This window comes from Elephas maximus, chromosome 2 (assembly GCF_024166365.1).
Source record: "Elephas maximus indicus isolate mEleMax1 chromosome 2, mEleMax1 primary haplotype, whole genome shotgun sequence".
NCBI classification, from domain to species: domain Eukaryota; kingdom Metazoa; phylum Chordata; class Mammalia; order Proboscidea; family Elephantidae; genus Elephas; species Elephas maximus.
In genome coordinates, this window is record NC_064820.1 from 123,073,218 (window position 1) to 123,094,846 (window position 21,629).

At 38.3% G+C, this 21,629-nt stretch overlaps 1 protein-coding gene across 1 annotated transcript in view; it reads right to left on the bottom strand.

Annotated features, from left to right (window-relative positions):
- MCC (MCC regulator of WNT signaling pathway) overlaps positions 1-21,629 on the bottom strand; it is a 535,647-nt gene that overhangs the window by 429,781 nt on the left and 84,237 nt on the right. The window contains exon 2 of the mRNA XM_049872263.1: positions 6,148-6,395. Within this exon, the coding sequence (XP_049728220.1) occupies positions 6,148-6,395 (248 nt within the window). The remainder of the gene's footprint in view (positions 1-6,147; positions 6,396-21,629) is intronic.

The following is a 21,629-nucleotide window of genomic DNA, read 5'->3' on the forward strand; positions in this document are numbered from 1 at the left end:
CAACTGTTTTGGTTTAATGTATGCTGTCACTGTGTTGCTAAAGACTTGGGCTTTATCTAACAGAAATTGTCCTTAGATTGTCCCCCTGGGGATCATGTATCTCCAATTTCTTGGAATGGCCTCTGGATGGCAGTGTTCTTTTAGTTTGCATTTTGGTCGTCAAGACAAAGCGTTCTTTATTGCAGGAGACTCAAAGAATCATCTCTTTGAATAAACAACTTTTTGTGTTCTCCATCCTTTACTAGTTCCGTGGTGTAGAGTAAGTCACTTAACTTCTTTCAGCCTCCATTTCTTCCTCTATCTAAGAAGGGTTCTATGCTAAATTTGGAATGTAGTTGCAAGGATTAGAGGGGATAATGATTAATTATAACACCTATTATTAATTGAAGCCCACTGTGAATACGCACAGTGTAGGAGCTTTACAGGTTGTCTTAGGCTGGGTTCTCTAGAGAAGCAAAACCAGTAAAGCATGTTTATATTTATATCAAGGAAGTGGCTCACGCGGTTATAGAGGCTGATAGTCTATTGCATGGCTAGCTCTTTCCTGTTATTCAGATTTCAGCTTAAATATTCTCTCCTCACAGATGCCTTCCCTCATTCACCCTTTCACATGCCACTTATTCTTGTCTAGCATTATCTTATGTGCTTACTTGATCAAAGTTCTGCTATTAGAGTCCTCAAGACCTTGCTTGTTGTGTTTACTGCTTTACCCCAGGACTTAGAGCACTTCCTGTCATATGGTAGATGCTCAATGCACATTTGTTTAATGAAGGATAGAGAGAATAGACCAATGAAAGAGTCATGTACTGTGTTCATGCTCTTTTAAGGATACATAGAAGTACGAAGCATGTTTGTAGACACTAAGGATCTTAGAATTTAATTGTAGACTCATAAGCACCTGTCAAGTTAAATAGCGATAAGGTTTAAATTGGAGTCAACAGAACTTTAGAAACTACTGAATGGTGCAGAAGGTCTACAAGGAGATCTAAGGCTTTCAGGAAAGAGTTCAGATTTTACTTATTACTAGAATAAGGAGTGAAATAGAAAGAATATCGTACTGTTGTGAGAAAAGCCTACGAAAAATTTAGGTGTAATATTATGGGAAGGAAGGATTCCTTCCCATAATATTTGAAAGCTCTATATTAAACTAGATTTAATCTTTTTTTTTTTTTTTTTAGTGCAAGGCCTTCAGATCTTTACTATGCTGATTGTGTCTCGTGAATCTCTAGGAGAAGAATAAATTATCTAGCTTTTCTCAACCTTAATTGATCTAACCTTTTATTTACAGTGCTTATCTTAGGGCTTACATTCTTTGCTCAAATATACTTTGGGGAAAAATCAAGGTACTTGGGCAACTATACCATACTAGATTTTTTCATCTTTTAAAAATCTACTTATAAACAATGTTTTTAAATTTTTATGTCTTTCAGGCACTAGTTATATAATTTAATGGTTATAGCAACAATGGTAACAAAAATGATTACAATTCTGAGTATTTACTATGCACCAGACAATTTGCTAGGCACTTTATTTGTATACTGTGCTAGAGGGATTAACCCCAGGCTGAGTTGCCACGCAGCTTGGGCTAGGTTCTTGATTATTCTAAGCTTCAGGTTTGCTATCTTTAAAGACAGGAGAGATGCAGGTACTAATAACTGCATTACCTGCATTATGCAATCCTTGGAAGGATTTAATAATATATCACATGTGTGATGGTTAAGATTGTGTGTCAGCTTGGCTGGGTCATGATTCTTAGTGTTTTGGTAGTCGTATAATGCTGTGATGGCTTCCCTGTTGAGAGTTGATATGTGATCACCACCATGATGGGATCTGCTGTGAGTAGCAATCAGTTGAAAGGGAGTTTCCTTAGCGTGTGGCCTGCATCTGAATATAAGCGGACATTCTGGCTTTTGCCTGCTCTGGATCATGCAGCTGGCTCCCATTCGTCTCCAGTTCTTGGGACTTGAACTAGCAGCTTACCTGTGGTCTTGCCTGGCAATCTTGGGATCTGTCGATCGTCACAGCCTGTGAGCAAGAACCCTGCTCTCTGACCCGATCTTGGGTTCACCAGTCCCTGTGGCTATGTGAATCAGGAGAAGCCTCTATCCTGAGTCAAGACTTGGGACATTCCAGCCTCTACAACCACGTGAGCCACTTCCTTGAGATGTATATATATATATATATATATATATATATACACGCTTTACTGGTTCTGCTTCTCTAGAGAACCCAGCCTAAGACAACATGTAAAGCCCCTGAAACAGGAAGGCAGAACATCACCTTGTTTGACGTCAGCTGGGAACATGTGTGTTGGATGATTCAAACATTCACCACTCTACTCATGTCTGTGAATGACCACAGAAGTGCTGCAAGTATTGATTTTGGGGTTATAAACTAATTTTAGCAAGTCAGCAAATTAGCAAATACATAATCTGTGAATAATGAGCATCAGCTGTGTAACCAGATTCTGTCCACCTCCTTTGTTCTTTTGCCACCACCCTTGTCCATATTACCATCATGTCTTGCCTTGACTACTAAAACAGCCTGTAACTGGCCTCTCTGATTCATTCCTTAACTCCCTACATTTCATTCTTTACCCTGCAGTCGTAGTAGTCTTTTAAAGATATAAAGGCATACTTAGGTTGTTCCCATGCTAAAACTCTCTTATGGTTTCACATTGCTTTAAAATAAAATCCAACTCCTTGCCGTGGTCTGGCCCACACCCACCACTCCAAGTTGATCTCATACTGATTCCCCCAGCTTACTCTGCATGCTCCAGCCACACTGTCCTTCCTTCTGTTCCTGTGATTTAGTAAGTTCAGGCAGCCTCTGGGCCTTCACCCTGGTTATAATGGTTCAAGGTTGGCTATATTGGTTCAATGGTCAATGGTAATGAATCAAATATATATCCTAAATAAGTAGTTTTTAAATAGAAACACACATAAAACAAGATTATGTATTGACTGGTTGATGAAAATGTTGTGACCAGAGGCTTGCAGGAACCTTATTCCATATTTCCTCTAGGAGCAATGGCTCAGTATTCACTAATTCATTGTTCACAGTGACTTTATAGAACATAACTGCTGTGAATAACAAGAAGAGACAGTACTTTGGACTTGTTGGTTGGATCAGACAGGTAGATGGGGGATATCTGGGAGAAGAGTGAGCCTGGGAGTAAGAGTGGGGAAGGGAATAAAAAATCCTTTTTGGCCATGTTAACGGTGAGAAATCTATAAGAGATCAAGGAATATGTGCCAATTTTACCTGATTTTTCAGTTCAAAGTAAAAAAAAAAACAAAAACAAAGTAAAGGGCAGGGCTAAACACATACATTTGGGAGTAACAGGTAAAAAAAATAGTATTTAAAACCAGGAGACCACATGATATCATCTAGAGAGAGAATGTAGCCCCAAGACACTTGAAAATTTAGAAGTAGTACAGGGAAAGAGGAGCCAAGAAAAGGAGACGGAGAAAGGCAAACCAATAAGGTAGGAGGAAAGCCATGAGAATATGGTGTCAGGAAGTCAGATAGAATGAAGTGTTGCCACGATGAGGGAGTAGTCAGCTGACTCAAATGCTGAAGACCTAGATGACAGAAAAGGAACCACTGGATTAGCCAACATAGAGGCAACACAAGAGTTAAAGATGGATAAGAACGAGAGATGAGGACTAATAAGCATTCAGTGTAGGCAATCTATTCAAAAAGTTTTGCTGTGAGGTGGAGTAGAGAAATGGGGCAGTAGCTGGAAGGGACACAGAGTCAAGAGAGGATTTTCTCCCCCACCCCAAGGCAGGACATACTAGAGTTTATCTGTATAGGCTTGGGAGAGATTAATGATATAGAAAAGAAGGTAAGTAACTGAACACACAAATGTTTAATTACTGTAAAATTTTAAATGTATTTGATTCACATTAGACTAAAAAGGAGGTTGTTTTCTAACATATGAGTTTTTATTGTGACAATCTCCAGGACTTGATATTGGGTGGTAATAGTAAGTTACCATGAGCTTAACATGGATTTAGTGCTTTATTATGTGCTAAACCCATAGACATTGTTTTATGTGCCTTAGTATATACTAGTGCCTCTATTCCTAGTAGGGTAGGCATAATAATTACTCCCATTTTGCATTTGAAGAAACTGAGATAGAGAGGTTAAGCAACTTATCTAGTGTCATGTAGGCAGTAAGTGACAGAACCAGGATTTACACTCAAGTAATCAGACTCTGAAATCTTAACTACCATGATAAACCAGTCAGAGGCTTCACATCTGCTGGTACGTCCTCAGTTCATGACATGCTTTATGATTCATCTCCTCTCAGGTACCTCTTCTTTCTCTGAGGGCATAAAGTTATAAAAAGGTTGAATGGGAACTGTTTTTCAAACCCTTTCTCTAGCCAAGGCAATCCTACAAGATGGTCAAGCCATCACTGTAGATGTGGGCAGCAACTCTTTCAAAACTGTTATTTTTAGAAAACCAATAAACATATACTACACATTAGAACATTTTTTGACAATAAACGGTAGTTTTTTCCAGATAAATATTCCTTCTATAACATACTTGATACAAATATATACATCACTTTAATACCTGTATGGTATTCAATCATAGGAATGTACCACAGTTTACTTAACCCTTCAAAAACATGTGTGTGTGCTTATATATTTATATAAAAATCCATGTTCTTGGCAGAAAATACAGCTTAGCAAAAAGAATCCCACTCATTCCTTCATTTAATAAATATTTACTGAATGTCTGCTTTGTGCTATGCAACCATTACAAATCAGGCTTTACAGTACCACTTAAAAGCATAGGGAAAATGCTCACACAAAAACACAAAGGAAAAATTGTAGGACATAAAACTATATAGACAGCATGCAAACAAATTAGTTAAAAAAAAATGACACGCGCACGCACGCGTGCACACACACACACACACATACATATACACACACAGGAGAGAGACAGGCCAGAAGCAAATACACCAAACATAAGCAGTAGTTATTATTTCTGGTTTATGAGATTAAAGATGATTTTTATTTTCTTATGTTTGTCTTATTTTTCTAAAATGAACATATATTACCTTAATAATCAAAAAGTGTTACTTCAAAAATTAAATATTTCTACATATTATGCCAAGAGCAGATGCATTACCACACATTTGATTTGAAACTAAATGGAACTCATTAAGGTGGTAAGGCAAAGGGGAAATGCAAACATTTTTATCATTTCAATTGCTCAATAATAATGCTCCAAATTATTCCACCGCCAGAAGCATTGTTCAGGGTGTGTACGTGTGAGTTAGGGGACACTACATAATTATCTATGCTACTTAGCAGATATATATATATATACATGAAATGATGGCAATTAACATGGAGCTTTACTTCTTGCCACTAGATCTACTTAGCAGAGAAAGAAGTAGGAAGAGGGAGCCAGGAGACATTTTAAGGAAAGAAAAAAATCCCTTAAGTACAAATAGAAAACTGAGATACTTTTCTCTGTACCTTTGTTCCAACTACCCTTTAAGAGCCTTTTTCCTTTTCTTTTTAACTTTTTATTGTGAAAAATTTCAAACATTCAAAAGTATGTATATTTGTATACTTAAAAATATGTATAATAAAGCCCATGTTTCCATCATCAAGTTTAAAATTTATCAACATTTTTAAGAACTTTCTTTTCAACTGCTTATCTCACACCAGTAAGAAATAATAATATTTATGAACAGGAAAACTGCCTTTATAGGAAAAAAATTAGCATTAAATAAAAACAAAACGGTTTTTAAAAACCTCATCCCACAGAACTGCGCGAAGCTTTGAAGTGCCCAGATAGTAGTTTCTAAGGCCTGCTGATGCAGTTACTGCCTTTCCCATCCATTTGCCCAATCTCTCTAATCTCAAATGGCCACAGTTCTTTGAGTACATTATTACACCTGGAAAACAGAAGAACCAAAATAAAGAAAGAAAGCAGTAAGCCAGGCACTGTGAAGCTATAGGACGGAGCTGAGGGAAATAGTGAGCATTCACCAAATATGGCAAGAAGATGTCCCCAGGATAAGCCAGCAACAGGCAGAGAGGCCACCTTCATTTTACAGGGATCACAAAGCAGGGTTAGTGGGGCGCCATCAGGCTGTCACCTGGTTGTACCTACCCAAACTGTTGTCACTGCTCGTGGGCCAGGAAGCGATTCTATCCCTCAGCTTCTTCTTTTTACAAGAGTTGTCTGACTTCACAGAAAGTTCAACTTCCTCCTTTCTAATTTCTCGAACAAGCTGCATGCGGCACCTTGTAAAATCCTGGAAGGAAATCTTTCCATTTTCATCTGCGCCCAGTTGGTTCATGATCTCAGCCACAGACTCTTCCATGTTTAACTGGCGACAGACCATCAACAGGTCATTTCTACAAGAGTTGAACAGAAGAAAACTTTTGAGCTAAAGAAAGTGATGAATGAAAAAAAAAAAAACCAACAACGTATTTCTTATATAGAAGTAAACACTAAACTTATTTCCAGTTTTCCTGTTACTTCTACAAAACCCTGTTCCATCTGGGTTATCCTAAACAAGAACTCCATTATTATTTGGAAGAATGAGGCAACTTTTAATCCTTTGTTCTCTTTTCCTGTCTCCACGCCCTCCCCTCCCTTTCTTCCTCTTGAAATTGATGGAACACCTGTAGAGTGTAGCACTATAATCTCACTGTAAGATAAAGTTACAGAACATAGAGAAGACATTGTTTCTACTCTTGGCAGAGTTTAAAATCTAGTCAAGTTGTAAAAGAACAACAAAGATTTTAACAAGCTCAGTTTTCAGCTTTCGGAACCAATGAGCTAACTTTAGTACTTCTTTAAGATACTATTTAACCTCGGCTTTCATGATTGAATGCTTGCTTATTTCTGTTTTTTCTTGCTATTCTTTCAGTATTTTCCATCTTCTCCTCAGCAATTAGTAAGCCCTCAGCACAAGTTCAGAGGTTCGAGTCCACCCAGAGGTACATCGGAAGAATGGTCTGATAATCTACTTCCAAAACACCCAGTCATTGAAAACCCTATGAAACACAGTTCTATTCTGACACACATGGGGTTGCCAAGAGTCATAACTGACTTGATGGCAACTGCTAACTGGTAAGGCTCAGAGCAGGGGTCAAAATCCCAAATGCCTTCTGGGACTAGCCATGTAACGTAAATGTGTCAAGCGGATGAGTCTAAGACAAGAGAGGTTTGCAGAGTCTGTGGCTGGACCAGAGAAGTATATCTAGCTTAAAGGCTGTCAAATTAAAAAAGAGAGAGAGAGAACAATAAAAAGAACACTATACAAGCCAAGAACAAGTATCCAGAGGCCATCTGTTTGACCCCTGACACATGTTTTGTTCTTTTCTCTCTACACAAACTTCTTTGGGAAATATTTTGTTCATACTGTTTCAACTATAATTCTCAGCAAAGATCAAGGAATTCTAGAATTCAAGAACTGGAAAAGATAAGAAACTAGTCCATGATCACAAAGCTAATTAATACTCCTGTCTCAAAACACAAAAGGTTCAGTCATCTTTAGAACACGACCAATTTGGTGTTTATTGATACCTGAAAACTAACCATGAAAAGATCAATTTCTCTTCCAGTCACTCTTCACAAATTCCTTCTCATGGTCAATGTTACTACGATCTCCCCAAGTTCCATAGGCTCACAGAGTTGCAAATATTTATAATATCTTCTCATTTACTACACCACATCACTTCTAAGTCCACTTTCCCAACTCCCTCTCCCCAAGTTCCCAGTGTCCAATTCATCATCAAATTTCTGTTGGTCCTGTTCCTGAAATGCTTTTACATGTCCTCTTGATTATGTTTTCAGTGGGTCCAACACTATCCAAGACCTTTCTCAGTTTGTGCCAGGCCTATTACTCTAGTCTCCTTAGCTGATCACTCTGCTTTGATTTTATGTTATAAAGAATTTTTACACGTTTTATTTTATCTTGTTGTGTTTATGCCTGTGTATATATGTATATATGCATAAAATATAATATACATATATACACAGGCATAAACACAACAAGATAAAATGCGTATAAACCCATTGCCATAGAGTCGATTCCAACTCATAGCAACACTATAGGACACAGCAGAACCCTATAAAACAGGTTTCCAAGGAATGGCTGGTGGTATCAAACTACCGACCTTTTGGTTAGCAGCCAGGCTGTTAACCACTGCTCTACCAGGACTATATGTATGTATATATATACACACATAAATATATATATATAGTCAATGGTGGATGAGTGAATGAATAAATACACATGATATGAAATTATTAGTCCTAATTTTTCATTCTTCTGTAGTAGTGTTATACATACATACCCTCACCTTTGCCTCTGAGCCAAGGACACTCACGGTCACTAGTCACTGGTTGCTGTCAATTCCAACTCATGGTGACCCCAAGAGTGTGAGAGTACAACTGTGCTCCATAGGATTTTTTAAAATAATTTATTTATTTTTTTATTGTTGTTGAAAATATATACAGCACAACATAACACCAATTTAACAATTTCTACATGTACAATTCAGTGATACTGATTACATTCTTAGAGTCATGCAGCGATTCTCACCTTCCTTTTCTGAATTGTTCTTCCCCTGTTAACATAAACTCACTGCTCCTTAAGTTTCCTACCTGTTCTTTCAAGTTGCCATTGTCAATTTGATTCCATATAGATAGTTTTTTAAAAAGCACAATATTCAAGGCAGACATTCTTTACTAGTTAAACTAAATTATTATTTGGTTTAAAGAAGACTTTAGGGAATATTTTTTGTACAAGTTTTAAAGATGATGTCAGGGTGATACTTTCAGGGGTTCATCCAGCCTCCATGGCTCCAGAAAATCTGGCTTCCGTGTAAATTTGAAATCCTATTCTGTATTTTCCCCCCTTTTGATCAAGATTCCTCTATAGAATCTTGATCAAAATATTCAGTAATGTTAGCCGGGCATCATCCAGTTCTGGTCTCATGGCAAAGCAGAGAATTGTTCATGGAAGCAATCAGTCACACGTTCCATTTCCTCCTCTTATTCCTGACTGTCCCTCTTCCTTTGTTGCTCCAGGAGAACAGAAACCAATTATTGTGTCTTGGATGGCCTCTTTCAGGGTTCTAAGACCCCAGGCACTACACATAGTGTTTTCAGTGGCTGATTTTTCAGAAGTAGACTGCCAGGTCTTTCTTCTGAGGTGCCTCTGTCAGACTAGAACTTCCAATTTTTCTTTAGTAGCCAAGGGCATTAACCATTAGTACCACCTATGGACTCTGACACTCACTGTAAGTGCGTCCTTCCATACCTGTTAACTTCAGGATTGACATGTAACTTACTTTGACCAATGAAATGTTAGGGGACATGAGTTTACACAGCTGGGCTCATCTCTTTCCCCTTCTGCTATCATCATGAGAAGCACATACCATGGTAATGATAACCTTTCTAGCCCGAGCCCCAGAATGAGCCATTCCAGCCAATCTGCACACTTGTAGCCTGAAACACAGCTGTTCCAGCTGACCCAAAGATGTGTGATCAAGAGCTTATTATTGTTTAAATCACTGAGATTTTGGATTGTAACCCAGCAATAGCTGACTGATACACTGGAATAGTGTTTTTTGAAATGCATTCATATGCTTATCTTTTTTGCCCTTCTCTGTATACAACCTGCCTAGTATTCAGCTGGATTCATACAAGGCTTAGCGATGATTAAGATTGCTAAAGCGGTAATACAAACAGGAAAAAAAAGGGTCGATGTTCAGATTTTACATTCTAAAATAAGATTAAAAAAAGATTTTTAGAAAATAATCTTAAAAATTAGGCTTGCTGGAAATACAGAGATTTTCTAAATTCCAAAAGTTCACATAATAAAATGTGAACATCCATAATCTCTGGTGGTAAGGATACCATGTCTCCATTTTCTCCTTTTTGCCTACGTGTATTTCTTACCTTTCTACAACACAGCGCACTGCTTTCACAAATTGCTTTCAGTTTTTTTTTTTAATAACTTTTATTAAGCTTCAAGTGAACGTTTACAAATCCAATCAGTCTGTCACATATAAGTTTACATACATCTCACTCCCTACTCCCACTTGCTCTCCCCCTCTTGAGTCAGCCCTTTCAGTCTCTCCTTTCTTGACAATTTTGCCTGCTTCCCTCTCTCTCTACCCTCCCATCCCCCCCTCCAGACAAGAGTTGCCAACACAATCTCAAGTGTCCACCTGATATAATTAGCTCACTCTTCATCAGTGTCTCTCTCCCACCCACTGACCAGTCCCTTTCATTTCTGATGAGTTGTCTTCGGGGATGGTTCCTGTCCTGTGTCAACAGAAGGTCTGGGGAGCATGGCCGCCGGGATTCCTCCAGTCTCAGTCAGACCATTAAGTTTGGTCTTTTTATGAGAATTTGGGGTCTGTATCCCACTGATCTCCTGCTCCCTCAGGGGTCCTCTGCTGTGCTCCCTGTCAGGGCAGTCATCGATTGTGGCCGGGCACCAACTAGTTCTTCTGGTCTCAGGATGATGTAGGTCTCTGGTTCATGTGGCCCTTTCTGTCTCTTGGGCTCTTAGTTGTCGTGTGGCCTTGGTGTTCTTCATTTTCGCTTTCAGTTTTTAGGTTTTGAAAATGGGGATAATGATAATACCTGTCTCAGAGGGTTGTTCTGAAGATAAATGAGATGTAGGTAAAGCACTTAACATAGTTCCTGGAACATATTAAGTTCTCAATAAATAGTAGCCATTATTATAACCATTTTATAATTATTGATCATAGCTCTTTCACAATGCCCTAGTTTCGTGAGTAAGTCTTTAGAATTAAGCATGGACTGCTCAGGGAAAAGAATGCTTACTGAACTCAGCCGCCTACCTCACTAAGTAGAACAGTCTATCCGCACAGGCCCACGCCTTCTCCCTGCCTGTGGCCTACTTAAGTACATCGTGCACCCTGCTGAGCAACTCAGCTCTGTCCAGACTTGAGAAGCCCTATTCTTCAAAAAGCAGCTCAATGAAATGGTCTGTTTCTTAGAAATACCAATTCAGAGGAGAATCTGTAATGTAATTTTTATTTTTTAAAATATAAGCCATTCACAGGGTGATACAAGAAATCAAAAATAAAATATATTTTACTTTACTAAACTAAACCAGTTGTAATCTTTAAAGAGAATTTAAGAAGTGCCAGTTTTCAAAACTAAATCAAAGCTAAATTCTTTGACTATATAGAGATACAGAACTAATAATAACAACCATCCAACCTGCAGACGAAGTACTGTTATCCCCACTCAACAAACTAAGATGTGAAGGCTGACTCACACAGAGCTAATATATAGCTGAGCCAGGAATCTAAACCAAACCAGTCTGATTCCAAAGCTCTTGTTCTTTCTGCCATCTGAAACCTTGGATCTCAATGACACCTAAATTTTGGCATGTGAACAAGTAAGTTTAGCACTAATATGAGCAGCTTGATTATCAAAGGTCATTAATTAACAAAACTTTTATATTAAACCAGAAAGACTACATTTATCTATTGATGTGTTGTTATCTTTCTATGTTAAATATGCATGGAAAGACAAAGCTATATTTTGTCATCAACATACGAGAAAGTAAAGTTACAGGAGAGTAAAAAATTTCCAAAAGCTGTCCTTTATATAGCAAGAGCTAAGCCTAGAGAACTTGGATCACATGATTTTGGGGGGAAGCCATTGTGCTAAGTTGTTGAAAATGGCTCCCAATGAATCTTGCCATCCTGTGCCTATGCCCATTGGCAACGTGTCTTTGCCATTCAGTAACGGTAGCTGGGCACCATCCATTTCTTCTAGTTTCATGGCAGAGATGGTAGTAGTTCATGGAGGCCATTAAATCTGCAGTCCATTTCCTTCTCCATTTTCTCGTCCTTTTCTCCCTCTCTTCTCTTTCTTTTAAACTCCACATCTCATCTACCACTAAATCCTATTGGTTCTACTTTCAAAAAATACTATACAGATGACCATTCCTCAATTCCTTTAACAGCTACCACTGTGCCATTCTCATCTCTCACCGTACTACTGACAATTTCTTACCTGGTCTCCAGGCTTCCACTCTAATACCTTTACAGGCCATTCCTCACCTGCACCCAGAGGTATTAAAAAAATGGAGATCTGGCCATTGTCCTACTCAGAACCTCCTAATTGTTTCCCTTAGGATAAAATAAAAAGTTCTTAAACAAATGATCTTCCCCTGTCTCATTCTCTGACCATGTTTCCTACCCCTCTTTCCCTCACTCACTCCCGCCTAGTCACTCTGATCTTGCTGCTCTTCAAACATGCCAATTTCTGCCTCTAGGATTTTGCATTTGCTGTTCCTTCACTCTGGAATGCTCTACCCTCAGACATTCATGTTTTGTTTCCTCAGTTCATTCAAGGTCTCAGTTCAGATGTCACCTTCTCGAGCGGCCTCCTTTGATCACCTTACCTAAAATGAACCTCTTTCAGTCTTTCAGTTATACATTATCAAGTCAATTAATAGTAATTATTAATTGACTTGATAATGTATAATTGCATGTTTATTTATTATCTACTCATCAGGCTCCATAAGGCCAGAGATTTTGTTTATTTCATCCTTGTATCTACAGTGCATAAAACTTGCTGGCACATATTAGGCACTCAATAAGGATTTGTTGATGGCCAAAAGAAAGAATGAATGAAGGTTCAGCTCAAATCGCTGACTTGGTGCAGTCTTGTCAGCTCAGGCCTGCATTAGTGTCATCTTTCCAATAACACTGAGCACCTCACCATTCCTTCAGTAACTATGCACTGCTGCTTTGTGACAAGTTTTGAATTGTTCTAAACTTTCGTTTCTTTCCTCTTTATTATTTTCACACATTCAAGTCTTATCTTTCTAGCCTGGCCACAAACTCCTGGAAGCCAGGCATCTTAGCTATCTAGTGCTGCTATAACAGAAATACCACAATTAGATGGCTTTAACAAAGATAAGTTTATTCTCTCATATTTTAGGAGGCTAGAGTCCAAATTCAGGGTGCCAACTACAGGGGAAGGCTTTCTCTCTCTCTCGGTTCTGGAGGAAGGTCCTTGTCATCAATCTTCCCCTAGTCTAGGAGTTTCTCAGTGTAGGACCTCAGGTCCAAAGGATAAGCTTTGCTTCAGGTTCTTCTTTCTGGGTGGAATGAGGTCCCCCTGTGTCTCTGCCTGCTTCTCTCTTTTATATCTCAAAAGAGATTGACTCAAGATACAACCTAATCCTATAACTTGAGTCCTGCCTCATTAACATAACTGCCTCTAATCCTGCTTCATTAATATCACGTTGTTGTTGTTGTTAGGTACCATTGAGTCAGTTCCAACTCATAGCGACCTATGTACGACAGAATGAAACACTGCTCGGTCCTGCACCAGCCTCACAATTGTCGCTATGCTTGAGCCCATTGTTGCACCACTGTATCAATCCATTTCATTGAGGGGCTTCCTCCTTTTTGCTAACCCTTTTCTTCACAAAGCATGACATCCTTCACCAGAGACTGATCCCTCCTGATAACGTGTCCAAAGTACGTGAGACACAGTCTTGCCATCCTTGTGTCTAAGGATCACCCTGGCTGTACTTTTTCCAGGACAGATTTGTTCATTCTTCTGGCAGTCCATGGTATATTCAACATTCTTTGCCAATACCAGAATTCAAAGGCATCAATTCTTCAACGTTTCTTATTCATCATCCAGCTTTTGCATGTATATGAGGCGACTGAATACATCATGGATTAGGTCAAGCGCACCTTAGTCTTCAAGGTGACATCTTTGCTTTTCACTACTTTCAAGAGATGTTCTGCAGCAGATTTGCTTCTGATCCCTTGACTGCTGCTTTCATGGGCCTTGATTGTAGAGCCAAGAAAAATGAAATCCTTGACAACGTCAGTCTTTTCTCCATTATTCATGATGTTGCTTACTGGTTCAGTTGTGAGGATTTTTGTTTTCTTTTTATGTTGAGGTGTAATCCATACTGAGGGCTGTGGTCTTTGATCTTCATTGATAAGTGCCTCAAGTTCTCTTCACTTTCAACAAGCAAGGTTGTGTCATCTGCATAGTGTAGGTTGTTAATGAGTCTTCCTCCAATCCTGATGCCCCATTCTTCTTCACCGAGCCCAGCTTCTCAGATTATTTGCTCAGCATACAGACTGAATAGATACGGTGAAAGTATACAACCCTGATGCACACCTTTCCTGACTTTAAGCCACGCAGTATCCCCTTGTTCTGTTTGAACAACTAACTCTTGATCTATGTACAGGTTCCTCAGGAGCACAATTTAGTGTTCTGGAATTCCTATTCTTCGCAATGTTATCTATAATCTGTTATATCCACACAGTCCAATGCCTTTGCATAGTCAATAAAACACAGGTAAATATCTTTCTGGTATTCTCCGCTTTCAGCCAAGGTTCTTCTGACATGAGCAATTACAGCCCTGATTCCACGTACTTTAGTGAATCTTGCTTGAATTTCTGGCAGTTTCCCATCAGTATACTGCTGTAGCCGCTTTCGAATAATCTTCGGCAAATTTTACTTACGTGTAATATAGATTGTATTGGTCGATAATTTCTGCATTTGGTTGGATCACCTATCTTGGGAATAGGCATAAATATGGATCTCTTCCACTTGGTTGGCCAGGTAGCTATCTTCCAAATTTCTTGGCATAGACGACTGAGCACTTCCATGGCTCCCTCTGTTGCAACATCTCAACTGGTATCCTGTCAATTCCTGAAGGCTTATTTTTTGCCAATGCCTTCATTGCAGCTTGGACTTCTTCCTTCAGTATCATTGGTTCCTGATCATATGCTACCTCCTGAAATGACTGAATGTTGACCAGTAATTTTGGGTACAGTGACTGTATTCCTTCCATCTTCTTTGGACACTTCCTGCGTTGTTTAATATTTTCACTGTAGAATTCTTCAGTATTGCAACTGGAGCCTTGAATTTTTTCTTCAGTTCTTTCAGCTTGAGAAATGCCGAGTGTGTTCTTGCCTTTTGGTTTTCTATCTCTAGGTCTTTGCACATGTCATTATAATGCTTTATCTTCTTGAGCCATCCTTTGAAATCTTCTGTTCAGCTCTTTATTTCACCATTTCTTCTTTTTGCTTTAGCTACTTGATGTTCAAGAGCAAGTTTCAGAGTCTCTTCGGACATCTATTTTGGTCTTTTCTTTCTTTCCTCTCTTTTAAATAACCTACATTAACAATGTAAATCCTACATTAACCTCATAGATGTAGGATTTACAACATATAGGAAAATCATATCGGATGACAAAATAGTGGACAATCACACATACTGGGAATCATTACCTAGCCAAGTTGACACATATTTTTTGGGGACACAATTCAAACCATTACCACCAGAGTTGGCCCTACATTAATCTACTTTGGGATCTGTGCAGCACCCAGCACATCGCCTTGTACACAGCAGACTTCTATTATGTTTGTTTGGTGGATTGATTCATAAACTCTGAGAAACTAAAAATGATCACTCTTTGAAGGAATCCCGTCTTTATTCGATATTTTCCCTCATATACGTCTCTTTGTATCTTTCCACAGAACACAGCACATAGAATGCCCATTAAGTATTAATGACTGATGGACAAAAACAGAAACAAAACCTGTAGCCTTGTTGGTAGTGTATCTTGACAGTTTCTCTGCCCTACGCAGGGAAAGCTTCTCGGAGAAAGAGATATTAAGCTGAGATTGTCTAAAACTAAGTACAGCAGAGAACTATTTCCATAGCAGTAACATCATCACATAAGATAAAGCACCTGCCTTTAAAAAAAAATTTTTATTGTGTTAAAACATATATGTGTGTGTGTGTGTGTTTTTATTGTGTTTTAGATAAAGGTTTTAGAGCAAATTAGTTTCTAATTAAACAATTAATACACATATTATTTTGTGACATTGGTTGCCAATCCCATGATGTGTCAGCACTCTCCCCTTCTGAGCCTTGGGTTTCCCATTACCAGCTTTCCTGTCCCCTCCTGCCTTCTCGTCCTTGCCTCTGGGCTGCTGTGCCCATTTAGTCTCATTTTGTTTTATGGGCCTGTCTAATCTTCGGCTGAAGGTTGAACTTCAAGAGTGACTTTAGTACTGAATTAAAAGGGTGTCTGGGGCCATATTCTCGGGGTTTCTCCAGTCTGTTAGACCAGTAAGTCTTGTCTTTTATTTTTTTGGTGAGTTAGAATTTTGTTCTACATTTTTCTCTAGCTCTGTCTGGGACCCTCTATGGAGATCCCTATCAGAGCAGTCAGTGGTGGTAGCCGGGCGCCATCTCGTGCTGGACTCAGTCTGGTGGAGGCTGTGGTAGTTGCGGTCCATTAGTCCTTTGGACTAATCTTTCCCTTGTGTCTTTGGTTTTCTTCATTCTACCTTGCTCCAGATGGGAGTATCTTAGATGGCCACTAACAAGCTTTTTAGACCCCAGATGCTTCTCACCAAAGTCCCCCCACAAAGTAGGATGTAGAAAATTTTCTTTATAAACTTTCTTATGCCAGTTGAGCTAGATGTCCCCCAAGACCATGGTCCTCACAGCCCTCAGCCCAGTAATTTGGTTCCTCAGGAAGTTTGGATGTGTCTATAAAGCTTCCATGACCTTGCCTTGATCAAGTTATGCTGATTTCCCCAGTATTGTGTACTGTCTTACCCTTCACCAAAGTTACCACTTATCTATTGTCTATTTAGTGTTTTTCGCTCCCCACCTATCCCCTCCCTCGTAACCATCAAAGATTGTTTCTTTCTGCGTGTAAAGCTTTTTATGAGTAAAACATATATTTAAAAAACTTTTTTGGTGGCATAGTGGTGAAGAGCTACAGTTGCTAACCAAAAGGTCGGCAGTTCAAATAACCAGGTGCTCTTTGGAAACTCTATGGGGAAGTTCTACTCAGTCAAATACAGTCGCCATGAGTTGGAATCAACTCAACGGCAATGGGTTTGGCTTGGTTTTGGGTGTAAGTGTAAAACAGGGGCCCCGGTGGCTCAGTAGTTAAGTGCTTGGCTGCTAACTGAAAGGTCAGTGGTTTGAATCCATCAGTCACTATACGGGAGAAAGATGTGGCAGTCTGCTTCCATAAAGATTACAGCCTTGAAAACCCTATGGGGTAGTTCTACTCTGTTTTATGGGGTTGCTATGGGTCAGAATTGACTCAACAGCATGGGTTTTGTTTTAAGTGTAAAATTCAGTGACATTAATTAACATTCATCATGTTGTACAACCATCACCATTATCCATTTCCAAATGTTTTTCATTACCCTAAACAGAAACTCTGTATACTTTAAACAATAACTTCATATTTCCCCTTCTCCCCAGTTCGTGGTTTACTAATAAACTTTGGTCTCTATGCATTTGCCTACTCTAGATACTTCTTATAAGTGGAATCATATAATATTTGTTGTACTGTGTCAGATTTATTTCACTTATCATAATGTTTTCAAGGTTCAATCATGTTGTAGCATGTATCAAAACTTCATTTTTCTTTATGGCTGTGTAACATTCCATTTGTATGGATATACCATATTTTGCTTATCCATTCATCTGATGATGGACACTTGGGTTATTTCTACCTTTGGCTGTTGTAACTAATGCTGCAATCGTGTTGGTATAAAAGTGTCTTTTTGAGTTCCTGCTTTCAAGTTTTTTGGGTATATACTTAGGAGTGGAATTGGTAGGTCATAGGATAATTCTATGCTTAACTTTTTAGAAACTGCTACACTGTTTTTCACAGTGATTGCATCATTTTACATTCCCACCAGCAACGGACGAGAGTTTCAATTTCTCCGTATCCACCCCACCACTTGTTATTTTCCATTTTTCTGAAAATAGCCATCTTAGTGGAGGTGAAATAGTAGGCAACTGTCTTATTAAGAAAAAAAAGAAAAAACTTTTTTATGTTATTTCAGAAAAACATATTCATCATAGAAAATGTAGATAAGTAAAAAGGAGAAAATATAAATTATTTACAATCCTTCCATCTAGCAACAACTACAGTGAACATGTTGGTGAATATCCTTACAGCCTCTTTTTATTTCTAAATCATCATTGTTATGAGTGCTCTGAAAGATGTCTTACACTTATTCATATTCATACATATATATCTTATCTCCAGAGTACATCACCATAAAGTGAGAAAGGAACAGGCTCCAGTTTATAGCAAAGAAACCGACCAAATCACGTAATATACACTTACGTAGAAACATCAATCACTAGGCAGCAGAACTAAAATATGACTGAAGATTGATACTTCTAGCTCAAAACTGCATGGCTCCACTATGCATAGCTATTACTTTCTGTGTAAAAAAAGTCCTCTTTTCTCTTGGTTATTCTTCTTCCTTATAAAGAAATTGAGTAGGAAGTAGAAATTCAATGAAGCTTTTTATCATTCAAGGAAATTCACAGCCTAACATCAGGAATAGATAATAGGAAAGATGGGTTTAAGTCTCACAGGCTCAGGGGCAGAGAAAAACACTATTCTTCCCTGTAACAATACTCAGTTCTAAACGTAGATGAGTAAGGGCTACACAAAGTCAATCATTACTTTAAGTAATAGGTCACATGGCTCTGCTCAAAATTCTCAATTAACAGAGACCCGTGGACCTAGTAGGTACTTCAGAAATAGTTGCTCATAAAAGAACTACAAAAAAAGTCTAAAAGCCTGGTTTTCCCTTAACTGTTCCATTCGAGTGGCACAAAAATGTCATTTGGAAGACCCCACATTCAGTTCTACAAATATTCAAACTTCTTATTTCTGTTAATGGTGATGGAACAATTTGGAAATAGATAGTGGCTGCACATCACGATGAATGGAATCAAGGTCACTGAATTTTACACGTAAAACAATGTTGAATTGGCAAGTGCTTTGCTATGTATATTTTTACCACAATTAAAAAAAAAAAAAATCCTTGCCTAGAGTACACCCCAAGGGGTCAGTTTCCATGCTACAAACTGGAGTCTATATGAAAAATATCATAAATAAGTCATTTGAATGTAGGTTTCTAATGTTTTGTTATATATAGGTATACCACAATTTTTTAATTTTTTTTAAAAAAGCAGGTTTCTGGGCTACAGCTGTCAGAAGAAGCAAATGAATTTACCTTTCATCACTGCTTCTTAGTAAAATTATGAAAGTGAAGTACAAAATAAATAAGTGAGCAAACAAACCCACAGTTAAGATAAAAGGGGAAGACGTTATTAAAGGATGAGAGAGCTCAATAAATTCCAGAAAGATGTAAAAGAGATGGGAGCATGTTGATGGATGATACAGGCACTAAAAAATCCTTGCCTAAAGTGTGTAGAGACCAAAGCTTTTCAGTGGTTACCAGGGACGGGAGGGAAGGGGAAAAGGGGAGTCGTTGTTTAGGGGAAACTGAGTTTCTGTTAATGGAAATGGAATAATTTAGAAGCAGTGGTGATGGCTGTACATCAAGATGAACGTAATCAGGGTCACCGGATTGTATGTGTAAAAAATGTTGAATTGGCAAGGGTTTTGTTATACATGCATTTTAGCATAATAAGATAAACAAAAAAATCCTTGCCTAGAGTACACCCCAGGGGAGCTCCTGAGGCAGTGGCAGCCAGGCTACTGCCTAGAAACCATGAGGGTTCTGGGTTCAGAGTAAGCCAGCATGATCAATGGGGAGAAGGAGAATGGGACTGAGAGCAGTAGGACTATCCTCACCCTTCACAGCATATACAGATACTGCTCAAAGTTGATATAGCAGGATATAGAAGTAGAAGCATATTAATCAGTATTATGGAAGAAATGGTCAGGAGAACTAAAAGCACAACTGGTGAAGAAGATTTGGGGAGTAGGCTTGGATGTGGAGAGGGAAACAGGGCAGGATATTTGTGTTTTGTCGTAAGCTCTTCTGTACCAGGAGTCCCTGGGACCTGGTGCAAACAGTTAACAAGCTTAGCTCCCAACTGAAAACTTGGAGTTTCGAGTCCACCCACAGGTGCATCACAAGAAAGACCTGGTGATCTTCTACTGAAAAATCAGCCATTGAAAAGTTCTACTCTGATAGGCACGGGTTTGCCATGAGTCAGTATTGACTTGATGGCTACTTGTTTGTTCCGCACCATTTTATTTTAAACATATGCATGAATTTCTTCGATAAAAGTAATGCTTTCAAATGCAAACAACCAAACAGGTCACTAATTTAGTCTGAAATATGACTGGCAAAAGATTAGTATTTAAATATACAAAGAGTTCCTATAGTACATTAAGAAAAAGAAAACGATCTAAGATATAAACAAAGAAAACCAGAATGGCCAATACAGATGTGAAAAGATTCTCAACCTCACTATAAATAAGAAAAATGCAAATTAAAACAAACAATAGGATATTGTTTCAAAACCTACAGGATTGGCAAAAATGTCAGTCTGACAATACCAAATATTGACAAGGAAGTAGAAACTTTGACATGGTGTGGGTGGAAGAAAAACTGGTACCAACTCTTTAGATAGGACTCTGGTGATATCTAAAAAGATAGAGATAAGCATGGCCTTCAGCCCAGAAATTCAACTTTTAGTTGTATGTACTAGAGAAACTTGTGCATGGACACAAGGCGACATGCATGCTATTTGTAACAACAAAGAATTAGAAACAGCATAATAATATTAACACTCATGCTGATAATAATAGCTAATGTGTATTAGATACTTATTGTGTGCCAGACCTTGAGCAAGTGCTTTATATATATATTAACTTAATCCTATGAAGTTGGTACTATTGCTATCTCCACTGTAGGAAATTGAGGAACAGAGGTGTTAAGTAACTAGTCCAGATGCCTATCAACAGAAAATGGATATATAAACTGAAGTAGTCAGATAGTGAAATACCATAGAACAGTGATTTTTAAAGAAACACTGCTACAATGTACCATCATAGATAAATCTCAAAAACAAGTGGTGGGTAAAAAACTCAAGTTGAATGACATAAACAATATGACAGCATTTATTTAAAGTTTAAAAATATACAAAATAACTATGAATTATATATGGATCTACATATTGGTAATAGCTAATATAAGGTCAAGAAGCACATATATCAACTTGAAAGTGATGAGGGAGGGAAGGGAATCAGATTAGAGATTAGAGAAAGCTATACCACAAAAACCAAACCCATTGCCACTGAGTTGATTCTGCCTCATAGCGACCCTATAGGACAGAGTAGAACTGCCCTGTCATGTTTCTAAGGCTGTAGTCTTTATGGAGGCAGACTGCCATATCTTTCTCCTGTGGAGCAGCTGGTGGGTTTGAACCACCAACCTTTTGGTTAGCAGATGAGTGCTTTAACCACTGAGCAACCAGGGATCCTTGGGAAAAGTATAAAGGGGGCTTAATATACATTTGTATTATCGTATTTAAAAAGCATAGCTAATTATGACACAGTGCTTAACATTTCTTAAATCTAGGTAAGGAGTATATATGTATTCATTATAGATATTCTGTAATTTTCCATATTTTAAAATCTTTCTTAATAAAAAAAAATCTAACACATAAAAAAACAAAACAAAGAAAACAAATTTGGCCTGAGGCCATGGTGGGAGGGTAAAACTTTGAAAACGAACAAAGTCATTCATAGCAGTAAGCACTGATAGGACATGTCTCTCGGAATTAAT